General features: G+C 50.7%; 1 protein-coding gene across 3 annotated transcripts in view; it reads right to left on the minus strand.

Moving 5' to 3' along the window:
- Nucleotides 1-13,788, minus strand: part of Pdzd4 (PDZ domain containing 4) — a 28,585-nt gene that overhangs the window by 2,093 nt on the left and 12,704 nt on the right. Inside the window, exons 2-7 of one of the 3 annotated variants that reach the window (XM_042667543.1) lie at nucleotides 3,396-3,631; nucleotides 2,391-2,481; nucleotides 1,862-1,960; nucleotides 982-1,044; nucleotides 585-686; nucleotides 155-250 (exon numbers count right to left, since the gene is read on the minus strand). In XM_042667543.1, the coding sequence (XP_042523477.1) occupies nucleotides 155-250; nucleotides 585-686; nucleotides 982-1,044; nucleotides 1,862-1,960; nucleotides 2,391-2,481; nucleotides 3,396-3,631 (687 nt within the window). Of the gene's footprint in view, nucleotides 1-154; nucleotides 251-584; nucleotides 687-981; nucleotides 1,045-1,861; nucleotides 1,961-2,390; nucleotides 2,482-3,377; nucleotides 3,632-13,788 lie in introns of all 3 variants that reach the window. The other 2 variants (XM_042667542.1, XM_042667544.1) reach the window with 2 other exon arrangements.

Raw genomic sequence — 13,788 nt, forward strand, 5'->3', positions numbered from 1 at the left:
AGGGCAGGAAAGACCCCCAAATCAGTTAGGATCCAGCAGGGATACGACAGGCCTAGCAGGGCTTTCAAGGCCAGTTCCTCTTCTGATCTGAGTTAAGAAGCCCTAGACACCCCCAGACCCTTCTTCCTTACTCCCCCTGGAAGCCGTTCCCTACCTGCTGCGCAGGGGGCGACTTCAGCTTCCCCTCAGTCTCAGAGCCAAAGTCGTCTAGGAAGTCATCCCGATCGCTGTCCTTCCACCGTTTCGCTAGCTGCAGAGATGGACTTGAGCTATCCTCACCATTCACCACGTCACGGACCTTCCCTATTTCCCCTCCAGGTCCCATACTCTCGGTGAAAGTCAAGCAAACAACCCAAGAAGGGGCAGGGGGTGTCCCAATCTACTCAGCCACAGAGACTGGGAGGGGACACAGGCTCTGCGACCCTCCTCCCCCCTTCCTCCCCCCCCCCAACCTCGCTCCTCTACCCCACAACTTCAGGCGCTTGTTATATCTATCCGTGCATCTATCACACGTGCAACTGCCCAGGCAGAAAGCCTGATGCTGGGGACTCCAGGGCGCCCTGCTGGTGGGTATAGACACCCACCTGGCTCTCAGGCCGGGCCACCAGCAGGGAGATATTAGTGTTCTCCTCCTGGCTCAGGATAGCCACTGCCTCTTCTCGGTTCTGGACATCCATGCCGTTAATCTGTGACAGGCCAGGAGACAATCAACCAGAAAGCTAGGGGCCCTGGCAGGGCAGGACAGGGCTTGAACTGTGTGTGAGAGTACATGTGCTGGCAGGACAAGATGGACCATGAACCGAGGGAAAGGAAGTTGGGGTGGTACCCATGGATTCCCTGAGTACACAGGAGCCCCTTGGGGCAGTTGAGCAGAAGAGAGACAAGATCCCACCCAGGTTTCAGACACAGTAGATGGCCAGCCCTCAGGCTAGAGGCTCAGCGAGAGAGGGCCAGGAATAGGCTGAGTTCCAAAGTGCTCACCTGGATGATGCGGTCTCCCTCACGGATCCGGCCGTCTTTGGCTGCAATGCTGTTGGGGTTTACCTGCAGGACACATGCACCTTGGGGACTTAGTACCTACTGTGGTGTCCTTTGCAGTGAGCAGGGGTAAGCCTCACCTTGAAGGCTAAGCAAACTGAAGGCTCTGTCATTCCCACCTCGACGCCCAGAAGCAGCTTCCAAGTTCCAGGAAGCAGAGCACAGGCCCCTGGGATCTCTGCCTCCCTCCCTTGGGAGAGCACATGCTAATGAGCCCCAATACTTGAAAGCCCTTAACCCCAACTTGAACCTTCCTATGCATGGACATTGATTCTTTTTTTTCACCAAGACCTAAGCTGTTGGATGCTTCTCCATAATGAAAATATCAGCCCTAGGGCTTGATACACAGGGGAACCTTTTCCGTTTGAGAGGTGAGCTCTTTTGGGGGGGGGGCAGTCATGGAGCTTGCATTCAGAACCTGGGTGCTGTCCATGAGGTCTCTACCATTTTGACCCACACCTGCACTTCTGGTTTTCTGGTGGTTAATTGGAGATAATCTCAGAGTTTCCTGTCCACGCTGGCTTCAAACTGCAATCCTCAGATTTCAGCCTCCTGAGTAGCTAGGATTACAGTGTGAGCCACCAGCACCTGGCTAGAGAGATGAGCTTCATTGGGAAACTGTTGATGGAGGTCCTGGAGGGGCTGGCTGTAGCATTTGGGAGAGAACAAAGCCTGGGCCTAGACGTGCAGGAGACTGCCTACAGAAGCAACAGGCTTCAGGGACAAGAACTTCACTTAACAGCCTACTGCGACACCTGGAAGCCCCAGGCAGACAATGGCAGCTTCTTCAGGCCCTCTCAGTGCTCAGCGGCCACCTCCATACCTCTCCGACGTAGATGCCCAGGTCCTCCTCGTCATCTGTGCGGTAGCATACCATCAGGCCCAGCTTGTCTCGGTGGCTGCTTTTATATAACTCCACCTCCTGCCACATGGGGTATGGGAGGAAGCAGAGGTAGAAAGGCCCAGGCCACGTGAGCAAGGAGGCCTGCAGCGTGCAGCAGCCTCAGCCCAGCCCCTCGCCTCCCCCTCCAGTCACCTGATCTGAGAGTCCAGCCCCTGGCTTTGAGGGCTTCCTTCTCTTACCATCCCAAATGGCGCAAGTGTTCAGTGTCTCCCGTGCCAAGAAATACCCAAGCCGCACACAACGTACACGCAGGACACACAGGACAGCCATGCACGGGACGAGGACTCACCAACACAGAACGCACCACACGTCCCCCACGCCCGCCCTAACTCAGCCAGGTGCTCACTGGAGGCAGCGGGAGCCAGGCCTGGGCAGGGCTGCAGAAAGCAGGGCTGCACTGGCTCCTGAGGCTGGCTGCAGGCCCTGTGCGGCCTCCAGGCTGGCTCACCTCATACTCCAGTTCGTCCATACGGTCTGCCTCCTGCGGGCCGCCCTCCATGAACTCCGCCGGGTCATAATACTCATGGCTGATGGGGGGGCTGCCCAGGAGAAGGTGGGGGGTCAGGCAGGCCGTTGGCTCCTGTGGTGCCCTAGCCCTAGGCTGACCAGCCCCAGTGCACTCGGCATGGAACCCTGCTCTGGGGCAGTTTCCAGGGTAGATGGCCAGGTACTACCTCCTCCCTACGCCACTTCTTCACAACGTGATCAGAAGAACTAGGAATGTTCCTCTGGAGTGCGCAGGGGTCCACATTGAGGATGCACGCAGGCGTGCCTAGCTCTCCCCGCCTCACCACCCCCCAGGCCAGGAACTGCATTCCCCAAAGCTCCAGGTGCCCCACCTGCCCCCCCCCAACACTGGTCCCTCTCATGCAGCACCCCCAGGAGTTCCCCAAGCATGGGAGGCCTTCCGCACAACAGACAGGCACCCCTCTGCCTCCAGGGGCTGCCTGCCTTGCCCCAAAGCTAAGTGTGGCTGCTCACGGCCCTGTGGCCTCCCTCTCTGCATAGGAGGTTGCTCAGGCCATCGCCCTGTGTCCGAAGGAGTCAGCACTCACATGATCACGGCCCACCAGGCCTGGATGAAAGGCCCTTCTTCCGAGTGGACCAAAGAAAGAAGCTGAAGAGATGGAGGAAATTCAGAGCAGGTGGAGGAATGGGACAGACAAGAGATGTGAGAAGATTCAAGGAGTGATGCAGAGACGATGGGACGGCAGAGGAGGAAAGAAGATGGAGGAACAGCAAGGTCCCAGGCAGGCTGGCCGGCTGGCGCTGAGACTCTCTGAGCCCCCTGGCTGCCATGGTCAAGTGTGGGAGGCCCAGGAGCCTGCTCCCTGCCCAAGAGGGGCAGACCGAGTTGGCTCTCCTTGCCATGGCTAGAGCTGCATCAGTGGCGCCTCTGGAGGCAGGGCCCGGGGCCCTCCTGTGGGCAACTCACAGCTCAGAGAGGACGTACGGCTCCAGGATGCCCATGGGTGGGGTGGGCGGGCGCAGCTTGCCCAACGCCATGATATGCTCGAAGGTGATGTCGGTCTGAGTGCCACTGTCCACCAGCTGAAGGTCATGGCAGGAGCTGTCCCCCCGCAGACGGGGGCTGCGTCTCAGCACCTGGATCACCAGGGGCTCCTTGGAGGCGCGCAGGGCCTCTAGGGTTTGCTCCTGAGACAGCCTGGAGAGCTCCTTCCCGTTCACCTGTGGCAGAGACATGGCTCTGTGAGAACCCTCAAGGGCCGGCTCCTCCCCTCTGTGGACGGGAAGGCCAGCAGGACCCTGAGCTGCCAATCAGCACCCAGGGGACTGGCTCTCCACCTGTGGATGCCAGTCTCTTAGTGTCCTTATTCCCAGGCAAACGCCATTTGTCTGCCTCTACCCCACAAGTGCTATCTGGGGAATCACTGGGCCCCACACAAAGGCCAGAGTGACCTGGTCTCTGTCCTGGGTCTGGAGGAGGCTCTGTCTTCACCTTGGGACATCTTTCAGTCCTTCCTTTGGCAAAAGCCAGCGACAAGCCTGGCACTGGTGGCTCACACCTGTAACCCTAGCTACTCAGGAGGCGGAGATTTGAAGCCAGCCCGGGGGAGTCCATGACATTCTTATCTCCAATAAGACTACTCAAAGAAGCCGGAAGTGATGCTGTGGCTCAAGTGATAGAGCACTTGCCTTGAGCAAAAGCAGCTCAGGGACAGCACCCAGGCTCTGAGTTCAAACCCCAGGACTGCCCCCCCCCAAAAAAAAAAAAAACAGCTACAACTGTTCTGCCTCCTTCCCACTGGGACCTGCTTGTACTGTGGCAGCACTGAGACCAAGCCAGCCTCCAGAAGAGCCAGCACAAGAATCCCTTGAGCATGACTGACCCATGTTAAGCAGTGCAGCGAGTTCTACATGGCGCTCAACCAATGTGAAGGCACAAGGATGGGCCAGGTGTATCAACAAGCATCTTCTCGCCAGAGCAGGCAGGGTCAGGGGAGAGCAAGCTGCCCCAAAACTCGTTCTGTGTGTCCTCATTGTAGCCCCTGATTTGCTGAAGAGAAAACACTTTGACCCACAGGACACCTAGAGCTGCAAGGCGTGGCAAGGAAGCGAACGTAGAAAGCCACCATGGTTTCTTATGTGCTTGCTTTGTGCCAAGTTCCAGGCAACATCCCCGATGTGAGTCGCTAGCAACCTTAAGGGAAGCTGTGATTGTCTCCATTCAGTCAAGTGTGAGCCAGGAGAGGCCACACACTGCAGGGATGAGGGGCAGGAGGCCATGGTAGGGGAGGGCCCAAGATGGAAGCGGGACTGGGAAGAGCTTGGGTTAGGCACATCCAGGGTAGGAAAGGATGAAAGCAAGGCACTCTCAACAGAAAGCTGGACCAAGCCTGGCCGCAGTTTCTGCAGCACTGGGTGCAGAAAGACCCTTTAGGTCCTCCTTAGGTGAGGGACAGAAGCCACGAAGTCACTTCTCTACTCTGGCACCTCCCGTTCACCTGCTTCTCATCAGGGCACAGGTAAGGACTGGTTGACCTGGGCCGAGGCCAAGGGCAGCAAAGGAATCCAAGGAGAAACTCAGGAGAAAAGACCGAGAAAGTGGCACTTCAGAGGGGAAGTTCTAGAAAATACCCAAACACTAAAGGAGGGAAAAGAAAAACCAGGAGCCAGGAAAGCCCTCAGGGTTGGAGTGACATGGAAAGTGTCCTGCAAGAATGAGAATTTCTTGAGTGCAAACTGAAGAATTATGTCGTACCAGATAAACATGGTGGCTGAAGTCTGTGATCTTGGCTATTCCAGAGGCTTGCTTGGATCAGTTCAGGCAGAAAAGCCCAAGACTCTGCCTCCAGTATAACCAGCAAAAAGCAGGACCCGCCTAGTAAGTACACACTCCAAACTCCAATAACCTTCCCCAAATAGGAGGGAGACAGAAAGAGGTGAGGAGGCTGCTTTGCCTAGGGGCAAGGTAGGGAAATGAAAAGGGAGAGGAATCCCGCTCTGTGGCTATGGCAAATGAGAAATCCCCATACTGGCACGCTTTCGTATAACATCACCTCCTTCCACCCCTCTTTCTCAGACAGAGTCCTAGGTGGGACTTTGGCAACTGCTCATGATTTCTCTGAGCCCAGAGGAACCCAATTACTTGTCTATTTCATTATGTCCTTGTAAATAAGTTTCTATCATCTCTTCCTCCCCCCAAAAAAAATTTCAAGTTCTGAAAAGTACCTTTCTAAAAACTCCATTTGGGTTGGACACTGGTGACTCACGCCTATAATTCTAGCTACTTAAGGACACTTAAGATATGAGGATTGTGGTTCGAAGCCAGCCTGGGCAGGAAAGTCTGTGGGACTCTTATCTCCACTAAACTACAGCAATGACAACAACAACAATGCTGGAAGTGGAGCTGTGGCTCAAGTGGTAGAGCCCTTGCCTTGAGTGCAAAAGCTCAAGACAGCATCCAGGCTCAGAGTTCAAGCCCCAGGACCAGCAAATAACTTCACTGTAGAATGTTTGAAAACCATAGAAATAACAAAGAAAAAGTAAAATCACCAATGGTCTCAAGGGATGTACATACTTCCTATGGACATACTTCCTTCCAGGCTTTTCTCTCCATCCCCCAGTAGGCAGGTACAGGTCCTCAATGCCCTGGGCACCAGCCCTACCAGCCTGATCCATCCCTAAAGTCATCTCTAGATTTTGATCATAAATAGTATATAGCACTGGTGGCTCACACCTGTAACCCTAGCCACAAAGGAAGATGAGATCTGAGGATCACAGTTTGAAGCCAGCCCAGGCAGGAAAACCTGTGAGACCCTTATCTCCAATTAATCACAGAAAAAAAAAAAAAACAACAAAGTGTTACTGTAGCTGAAGTGGTAGAGTGCTAGCCTTATAGTAAAGGAATAAAGGAATGAAAGAATGAAAAAAATAAAGGAATACAGAGACAAACACTAAAATAATGGATAGCTCAAGTAAAAGCATCTAAGTACTATTTTTGCTCCTAAATCTTACAATCCCTCACAAGCTACAACGTTAAGTATAAAGAAAAAAGAGGGCCACGTGCCTGTGGCTCATGCCTGTAATCCTAGCTCAGGAAGCTGAGATCTGAGGACTGTAGTTTGAAGACAGCCTGGTCTTGGGGCTTGAACTCAGGACCTGAGGACTGTCCCTGAGCTTCTTTGCTCAAGGCTTGCATTCTACCATTTTGAGCCACAGTGCTACTTCCCATTTTCTGGTAGTTACTTAGATAAAGAGTCTCAAACTTTCCTGCTTAGGTTGGCTCTGAACCTCGATCCTCAGATCTCAGCCTCCTGCGTCACTAGGATTACAGGCATGACCCACCAGTACCCAACTGTCATAAGACTTTTATCTCCAATTAACCAATCAAAAAGCAGAAGTGGAGCTGTGGCTCAATGTGCTAGCCTTGTTCAAAAGAGCTCAGAGACAGTGTATAGGCCCTGAGTTCAAGACCCATGACCAAAGACGGGGGGGGGGGGGGGGGGGAGAGAAAAAAAAATCTCTCTCCTGCTGACCTGCTGCTTGCCCAGATAATGTATTCTGGGAACTGAGTAAGGACATTAGAAAGAAACTTATTCCAGGAAAATGACTATTTCTGGCACAAAATACGTTTAAGGGAGAAAACTTATTTTGGGGGTGGACATCTGTCTTGGCAGAAGCATGTAGCAGAATCCATCCTTTGCTTTGAAGGAATGCCAAAAAACATTAATGACCAAGTTTAATGAGCAAGCAAATGGCTATAAGAGTGTTGCAGTAAGAATATACTAGGTGGTCTCTACCTTGGTGGTCCCCAAATTATTTTTTGTGGCAATATCAAGAAGTCAGGCTGAGGATGAGTTTGGAATAGCTCAGAAGGAATCCACTTGCCAATAACCAAGACTATTGTCAGAAAACATTCACTATTAAAAAAAAAAATGTTTCCTTCATCAAGTGCAACCTACCTCCTTTGCAATGATCCAGAAGTTCTCACACCTGAAAAGCCCACTCAGTCCCTAGTATCCCTTGCCAGTTCCCAGTGAGTGTCATCTCCAGTGCCCTCAGAAGGGACCACGCTGGCCTTGGTCATCCATGTGGCCATCGTTCTGCCTTTTATTTGTTTTGTCAGTCATGGGGCTTGAACTCAGGGCCTGGGCACTGTCCCTCAGCTCCTTTAGCTTAAGGCTAACACTCTAGCACTTTGAGCCATGGCTCCACTTCTGGTTTTCTGGTGGTTAATTGGAGATAAGAATCTCAGCGAGACTTTTCTGCCTGGGCTGGCTTTGAACCATGAGCCTCAGATCTCAGCCTCCTGAGTAGCTAAGATAAAAGGCGTGAGCCATCTGCACCTAGCTGTTCCACCTTTCTTAGTGAACTGACAGTCAAGTAAAGCCTCAAGGTTTGTTCACACCCACTGCTCCTTCCTCTTGCACAATGTTGCTCACACTTATGACATCTCTTTCCCATAATAAAAGTGTACAAAATACCACACTGAGGAGATAAGGGGATACAAAGATCAAAATAAAGTCCCACAGTGGATGTGGCTGAAGTGGTACTTGTCTAGTAAGTGTAAGGGCCTGAGTTCAAATCCCCCCCACACACATATACACAAAGTCCCTAGCAATCGCAGTCTCCCAGAACAGCCTTGGGACCTGCTTGCTAGCTTAGGTACACCGTCTTGGCCTGTTTGCCATGCACACTTGAGCCCTGGATCGTCCACATCCCAACCCCTTCCTTCTGTCTGGACGTACCATTAACTGCTAGAGGATTTGTCAGTAGCTACAGAGACTCTTGAAAAGACTCATCAGCCAGGTGCTAGTGGCTCACAACTGTAATCCTAGCTACTCAAGAGCTGAGATCTGAGGATTACAGTTCAAAGGTAGCCCTGATAGGAAAGTCCTAAGACTGTTACCTCCAATTAACCAGCAAGAAGCCAGAAATGGAGCAAATGGTAGACTGCCAACCTTGAGCATAAAAGCTCAGGAACAATGACTAGGTCTTAGTTCAAGCCCCAGCACCAAACCAAAAGAAAAAACAAAGGTTCATCAGACCCTTTGGGCAATGTTATCTGAATTTAATTACAGGGATGTTCACAGCAGTGGTTTTGAGTGGGTGTTAGGATACACCTGTTGCATAGGTAGTGCATTCAGAATGCCAAGGCAGCTATCCCAATTACCAATTGTTATTTCTATTTTAGGTTAAATTACTAAGACCAAATTTACAAACTTACAGAAGAGCATTACAGGACATTTATCCAATTAAGCCCCAAAAGGCCAGAAGTGGAACTGTGGCTCAAGAGGTCCAGTGTCAACCTTTAGCAAAAAAAAAGTCAAGGGAGAGCCCAGGCCCTGACTTCAAGCCCCAGGACCAATGCACACAAAAAGTAAAATAAAATAATTAAAAGGCCAGGGCACCAGTGACACATACTTGTAATCCTAGCTATTCAGGAGGCTAAGATGTGAGGATCATGGTTCAAAGCCATCCCAGATAAGAAAATCCAAGAGACTCATCTCTAATTAACCATAAAAAGCCAGATATGGAGCTGTGGCAGAGTGGTGCTAGCCATGAATAAAAAGCTAAGAGAGGGGCTGGGAAGGTGGCTCAGTGGTAGAGCGCTTGCCTTGCATGCCCGAGGCCCTGGGTTCGATTCCTCAGCACCACATAAGCAAAAAGGAAAAAGCCGGAAGTGGCACTGTGGCTCAAGTGGTAGAGTGCTAGCCTTGAGCTGAAGAGCTGAGGGACAGCGCCCAGGCCCAGAGTTCAGGCCCCATGACTGGACCCAAAAAAAAAAAAAAAAAAAAGCTAAGAGACAGCTCCCAGGCCCTGAATTCAAGCCCCAGGACCAGCAAGCATGCATAAATAAATAAATAAGCAAGCAAGCAAGCAAGCAAGCTAATGATCTAGGATCAGAAACGTCCGAATTTGGGGAGCAGGTGTGGGATGCAGGTGAAGGAATGGCGTGTTGGGAAGAAGGAACAGACCACAGTCTCCACTCTCCTACAGAAGGTGGCCTAGCAAGCCACAGCCTGGGGTGTGGTTCTTTCTGGGAAGCAAGCCAGGGCCATACTCTCTTCATCCCCTTGGTGCACGCCCCATGGCTCACTCCCAGAAATGACTGTGGGTAGCCACAGTGCACTGTGACCCCTGACCTCCCCTGGCTCAGTGTCTGAGGCCATGGAGGAAGGAGAGCCCTTATGGAGGGGAGGTGTCAGGGGATAACACAGGCTCCAGTGGGCCAGGGATGAGGCAGCATCAGAGCCTGCCGGACCCTAGGTTGGTCTGTCTACAGAGCGCCTGTGCCTACCCTGCACCCTGCAGCCCGTGGCCAGGTGGGAGAGGGCAGCTCTGCCACATTGTACCACTTGGTGTGAGTGAGGTCCCTGTGGGCTGCACCCCTCCTCTCCGAGGTGTGAGCCTAGGCTGCCAGGGACAGCCTGCTGCCTGGACTGTGGGGGCGGTGGCCAGCCTGGGAGGTGGGCGGGGCAATGCAGAGGAGGGCTCAAGCTTTCTGGCCTGGGAGTAACCAGAGAGGTGGAGCGGGAGGGGGTCTTGGTGGAGGTGTGTATTGCAGGGTAATCCAGAGAAGGGAGGACTCACATGTGCAGCTGGGGGGAAGTGGAAGAGGGGGGTGGTTTCCCACATTCCTAGGGGATAGGACAGAAGATTCTCCCTCCTTATTAACCATCAAAAAGCCAAAAAGCCAAGCTGGAAGTGTGGTTCAAGTGGTAGAGTGCTAGCCATAAGCAAGCAAGCTGAGTGAGGGATACACAGGGCCATGAGTCAAAGTCCCATCAAGAACTAGAGGGGGAAAAAAAGTATTGACCAGGAGAAAACAAGGATGGGGTAACAGTATTCGAAAACAAATGTACTCATTACCTTACTAATGTAATTAACCCTCTGCTCCTCACCCTTCCAATAAAGATTTTTTTTGGTGTGTGTGTGAGGGGGGGGGGGGTCCGGTCATGGGGCCTGAACTCTGGGCCTGGGCGCTGTCCCTCAGCTCTTCAGCTCAAGGCTAGCGCTCTACCACTTGAGCCACAGCACCACTTCTGGCTTTTTTTCTTTTTGCTTACGTGGTGCTGAGGAATCAAACCCAGGGCCTCATGCATGCAAGGCAAGCGCTCTACCACTGAGCCACCTTCCCAGCCCTTAATAAAGATTAAACAACAAAAAAGTATTGACTCCCTTACTTGAACAAGCTCACCAGAAGCATAAAATGCCTCCATGTTACATGCGTCTCCTTGCCTCAGTCTTTTCTGAAGTCACCTGGTGTTCCAGAAAGACAGGACTGATCTATAACATCATTCTCAGGAACCAAAAGCACTGCTGAGGAAGGGATCAGCAGAGCCCCAAGGGACCGCTCACCCCGCAAACAGCCACAAGGAGGCGGCTGTACCCTCTCCTGGGAACAGATGCTGTCCTCAAGTGAGAGCAGCGTCTCCTCAGCCCTTCACAGAATCAGAGGGGAGAAAATGGTCAAGCAGGCCACCATTTAAATGTCTGGACTCTCTGTCCTCAATGCCCCAGTTCTTCCTGTATCTAAACCTAAACCTGAGAGGGATGACATTATTCAAGAAGCGTCATCATAGCCTGACTTACGGACTTGCAACATCCTTGTATAAGTACTCACTAATAACATCTTAAGCCGGTCGCCAGTGTGTAATCCTAGCTATTCAGAAGGCTGAGATGTGAGAATCGAGGTTCAAAGGCAGCCCAGCCAGGAAAACCCATGAGATTCTTATCTCCAATTAACCACCAAAAAGCCAAAAGTGAAGCTGTAGCTCAAGAGGTAAAGTGCTGATAAAAAAAAAAAAAAAAGTTCAGGGACAGTGCCCAGGCTCTGAGTTCAAGACCCAGGACTAGAACAAAAATAATATCAATAATAATTATTTTAAAAGTACAAAAAGGGGGGAAAAAAACAACTAAATCTTACGTGTTTCCCTTTCAAAGGCAGGCTGGGATGCTTACTTGGCCACTTCCTGTGGTGTGACCACGCTTCTTTAAATCTCCTTTAGCAGCCAGTCACCATTACTTGTCTATTTAGCACCTTGGAGGAAGTGATGTGACATGTAGAATCCCTGGAGGTGAGCATCTGGCTTAGAACTCCTGGTTTCAAGAAGGGAAGGGGGCCAGGCACTAGTGGCTCATGCCTGTAATCCCAACTACTCAAAAGGTTGAGATCTGAGGATCACGATTTGAAGCCAGTCAGGGCAGGAAAGTCTGTGAGACTCTTATAAACAATTAACCACCAAAAACAAAAGCTAGAAGTGGAGCTGCAGCTCAAGTGGTAGAATGCTACACTAGAAAAAGCAGCTCAGGAACAGTGAGTGCCCAGGCCCTGAGTTCAAGTCTCAGGACTGGTACAAATTAGTTAATAATAAACGAAGGGGCTGGAAGGTGGCTCAGTGGTAGAATGCTTGCCCTGGGTTCGATTCCTCAGCAGCACATAAGCAGAAAAAGCTGGAAGTGGCACTGTGGCTCAAGTGGTAGAATGCTAGACTTGAGCTGAAGAGCTGAGGAACAGAGCCCAGGCCCAGAGTTCAGGCCCCACGACTACCCAAAAATAAATAAATAAAGGAAGAGACAGGTAGAAAATGATCCTCAACAATCCTCAACAAACACACAAAAAGATGTTCAAAAGCATTAACCATTAAGAAAAGGCAAATTGAAACCATAATGAGAACACATAGGAAAAGTACAAGTACTGAGCAGGATATAGGGACCCCTGAACCCTCAGATTGTTGACAGGAAAGCAAAGTAGTAACACCACCATGGAAAACAGTGTGTAGTTCCTCAAAAGATTAAACACAGAGCCAGGTGCTGGTGGCTCACACCAGCAATACTAAGTGGAGGCTGGGATCTGAGGATCGTTGTTCAAAGTCAGCCAGGGCAGGAAAGTCCATGAGACTCATCTCCAATAAACTATTCAGAAAAGGTCAGAAGTAGAGATATAGCTCAAAGTGGTAGAACACTAGCCTTGAGCACCAAGGACATGAGTTCATGGACACTGTCCAGACCCACACACACACACACACACACACACACACACACACACACACACACACACACACACACACACACACACACACACACACACACACACACACACACACACACACACACACACACACACACACACACACACACACACACACACACACAGAGATAAACAGGGCTAGGAGAATGTGGTAGAATGCTTGCCTAGCATGCATGGAACCCTGGGTTTGATTACTCAGTACAAGTGGTAGAGTGATATAGCCTTGAGCAAAAGAACCTCAGGGACAGTGCCCAGGCCCTGAGTTTAAGCCGCAGGACTGGCAAAAAAAAAAAAAAGGTTAAACATAGAATTTAGAACCCAGCAATGCTGAAAAAGTGAAAAAAATATACAGGCAAAAATATTCATAATGGCACCATTCAATATATCCAAGGTTTCGGGGGTTTTTTTGTTGTTTTTTTTTTTGGGGTCCGGTCGTGGGGCCTGAACTCGGCATGGGCGCTGTCCCTCAGCTCTTCAGCTCAAGGCTAATGCTCTACCACTTGAGCCACAGTGCCACTTCCGGCTTTTTTCTTTTTTGCTTATGTGGTGCTGAGGAATCGAACCCAGGGCCTCAGGCATGCAAGGCAAGCGCTCTACCACTGAGCCACCTTCCCAGCTCATATATCCAAGGTTTCGAAGTAAGGCAAATATCTACTAACAGATGAATGGATCAATACAATGGGGTCCACACATGCAGTAGAATACTATTCAACTATCTTAAGGAATGAATTATGGTACAACATGGAAAAACTCTGAAAATGGCCTAAAGTGAATAAAACAAACACAAAAGACCATAAATTATATGCATTTTTTGGCAGTACAAGCAGTTGAACTCAGGGCCTCATACTTGCTAGGCAGATAGTCTATTGCTGAGCCATGTCTCCAGCCCTTTCTGCTCTGGTTATTTTTGAGATAGGACCTTACCTCCTGTACAGGCAAATATGGGACTGCAATGCTCCTATTTTTATTTCCTACTATAGCTGGAATTAGCACACACTACCACATCCAGTTCCTTCTGCTGAACTGGATTTACATAATAGGCAAATATACAGGGACAGAAAAGAGTAATGGTTGTCAAAAAGTGGATGGACGGGGCTGGGAAGGTGGCTCAGTGGTAGAACGCTTGCCTTGCATGCCGGAGGCCCTGGGTTCGATTCCTCAGCACCACATAAGCAAAAAGAAAAAACCTGGAAGTGGCGCTGTGGCTCAAGTGGTAGAGCACTAGCCTTGAGCTGAAGAGCTGAGGGACAGCGCCCAGGCCCAGAGTTCAGGCCCCACGACCAGACCCAAAAAAAAAAAAAAAAAAAAAAAAAAAGTGGATGGACGATAGTGGAGAGTGAGTGTCTAA

The sequence above is a fragment of the Dipodomys spectabilis genome, unplaced genomic scaffold (genome assembly GCF_019054845.1).
Source record: "Dipodomys spectabilis isolate Male_0828 unplaced genomic scaffold, ASM1905484v1 ptg000411l, whole genome shotgun sequence".
Taxonomy (NCBI): Eukaryota; Metazoa; Chordata; class Mammalia; order Rodentia; family Heteromyidae; genus Dipodomys; species Dipodomys spectabilis.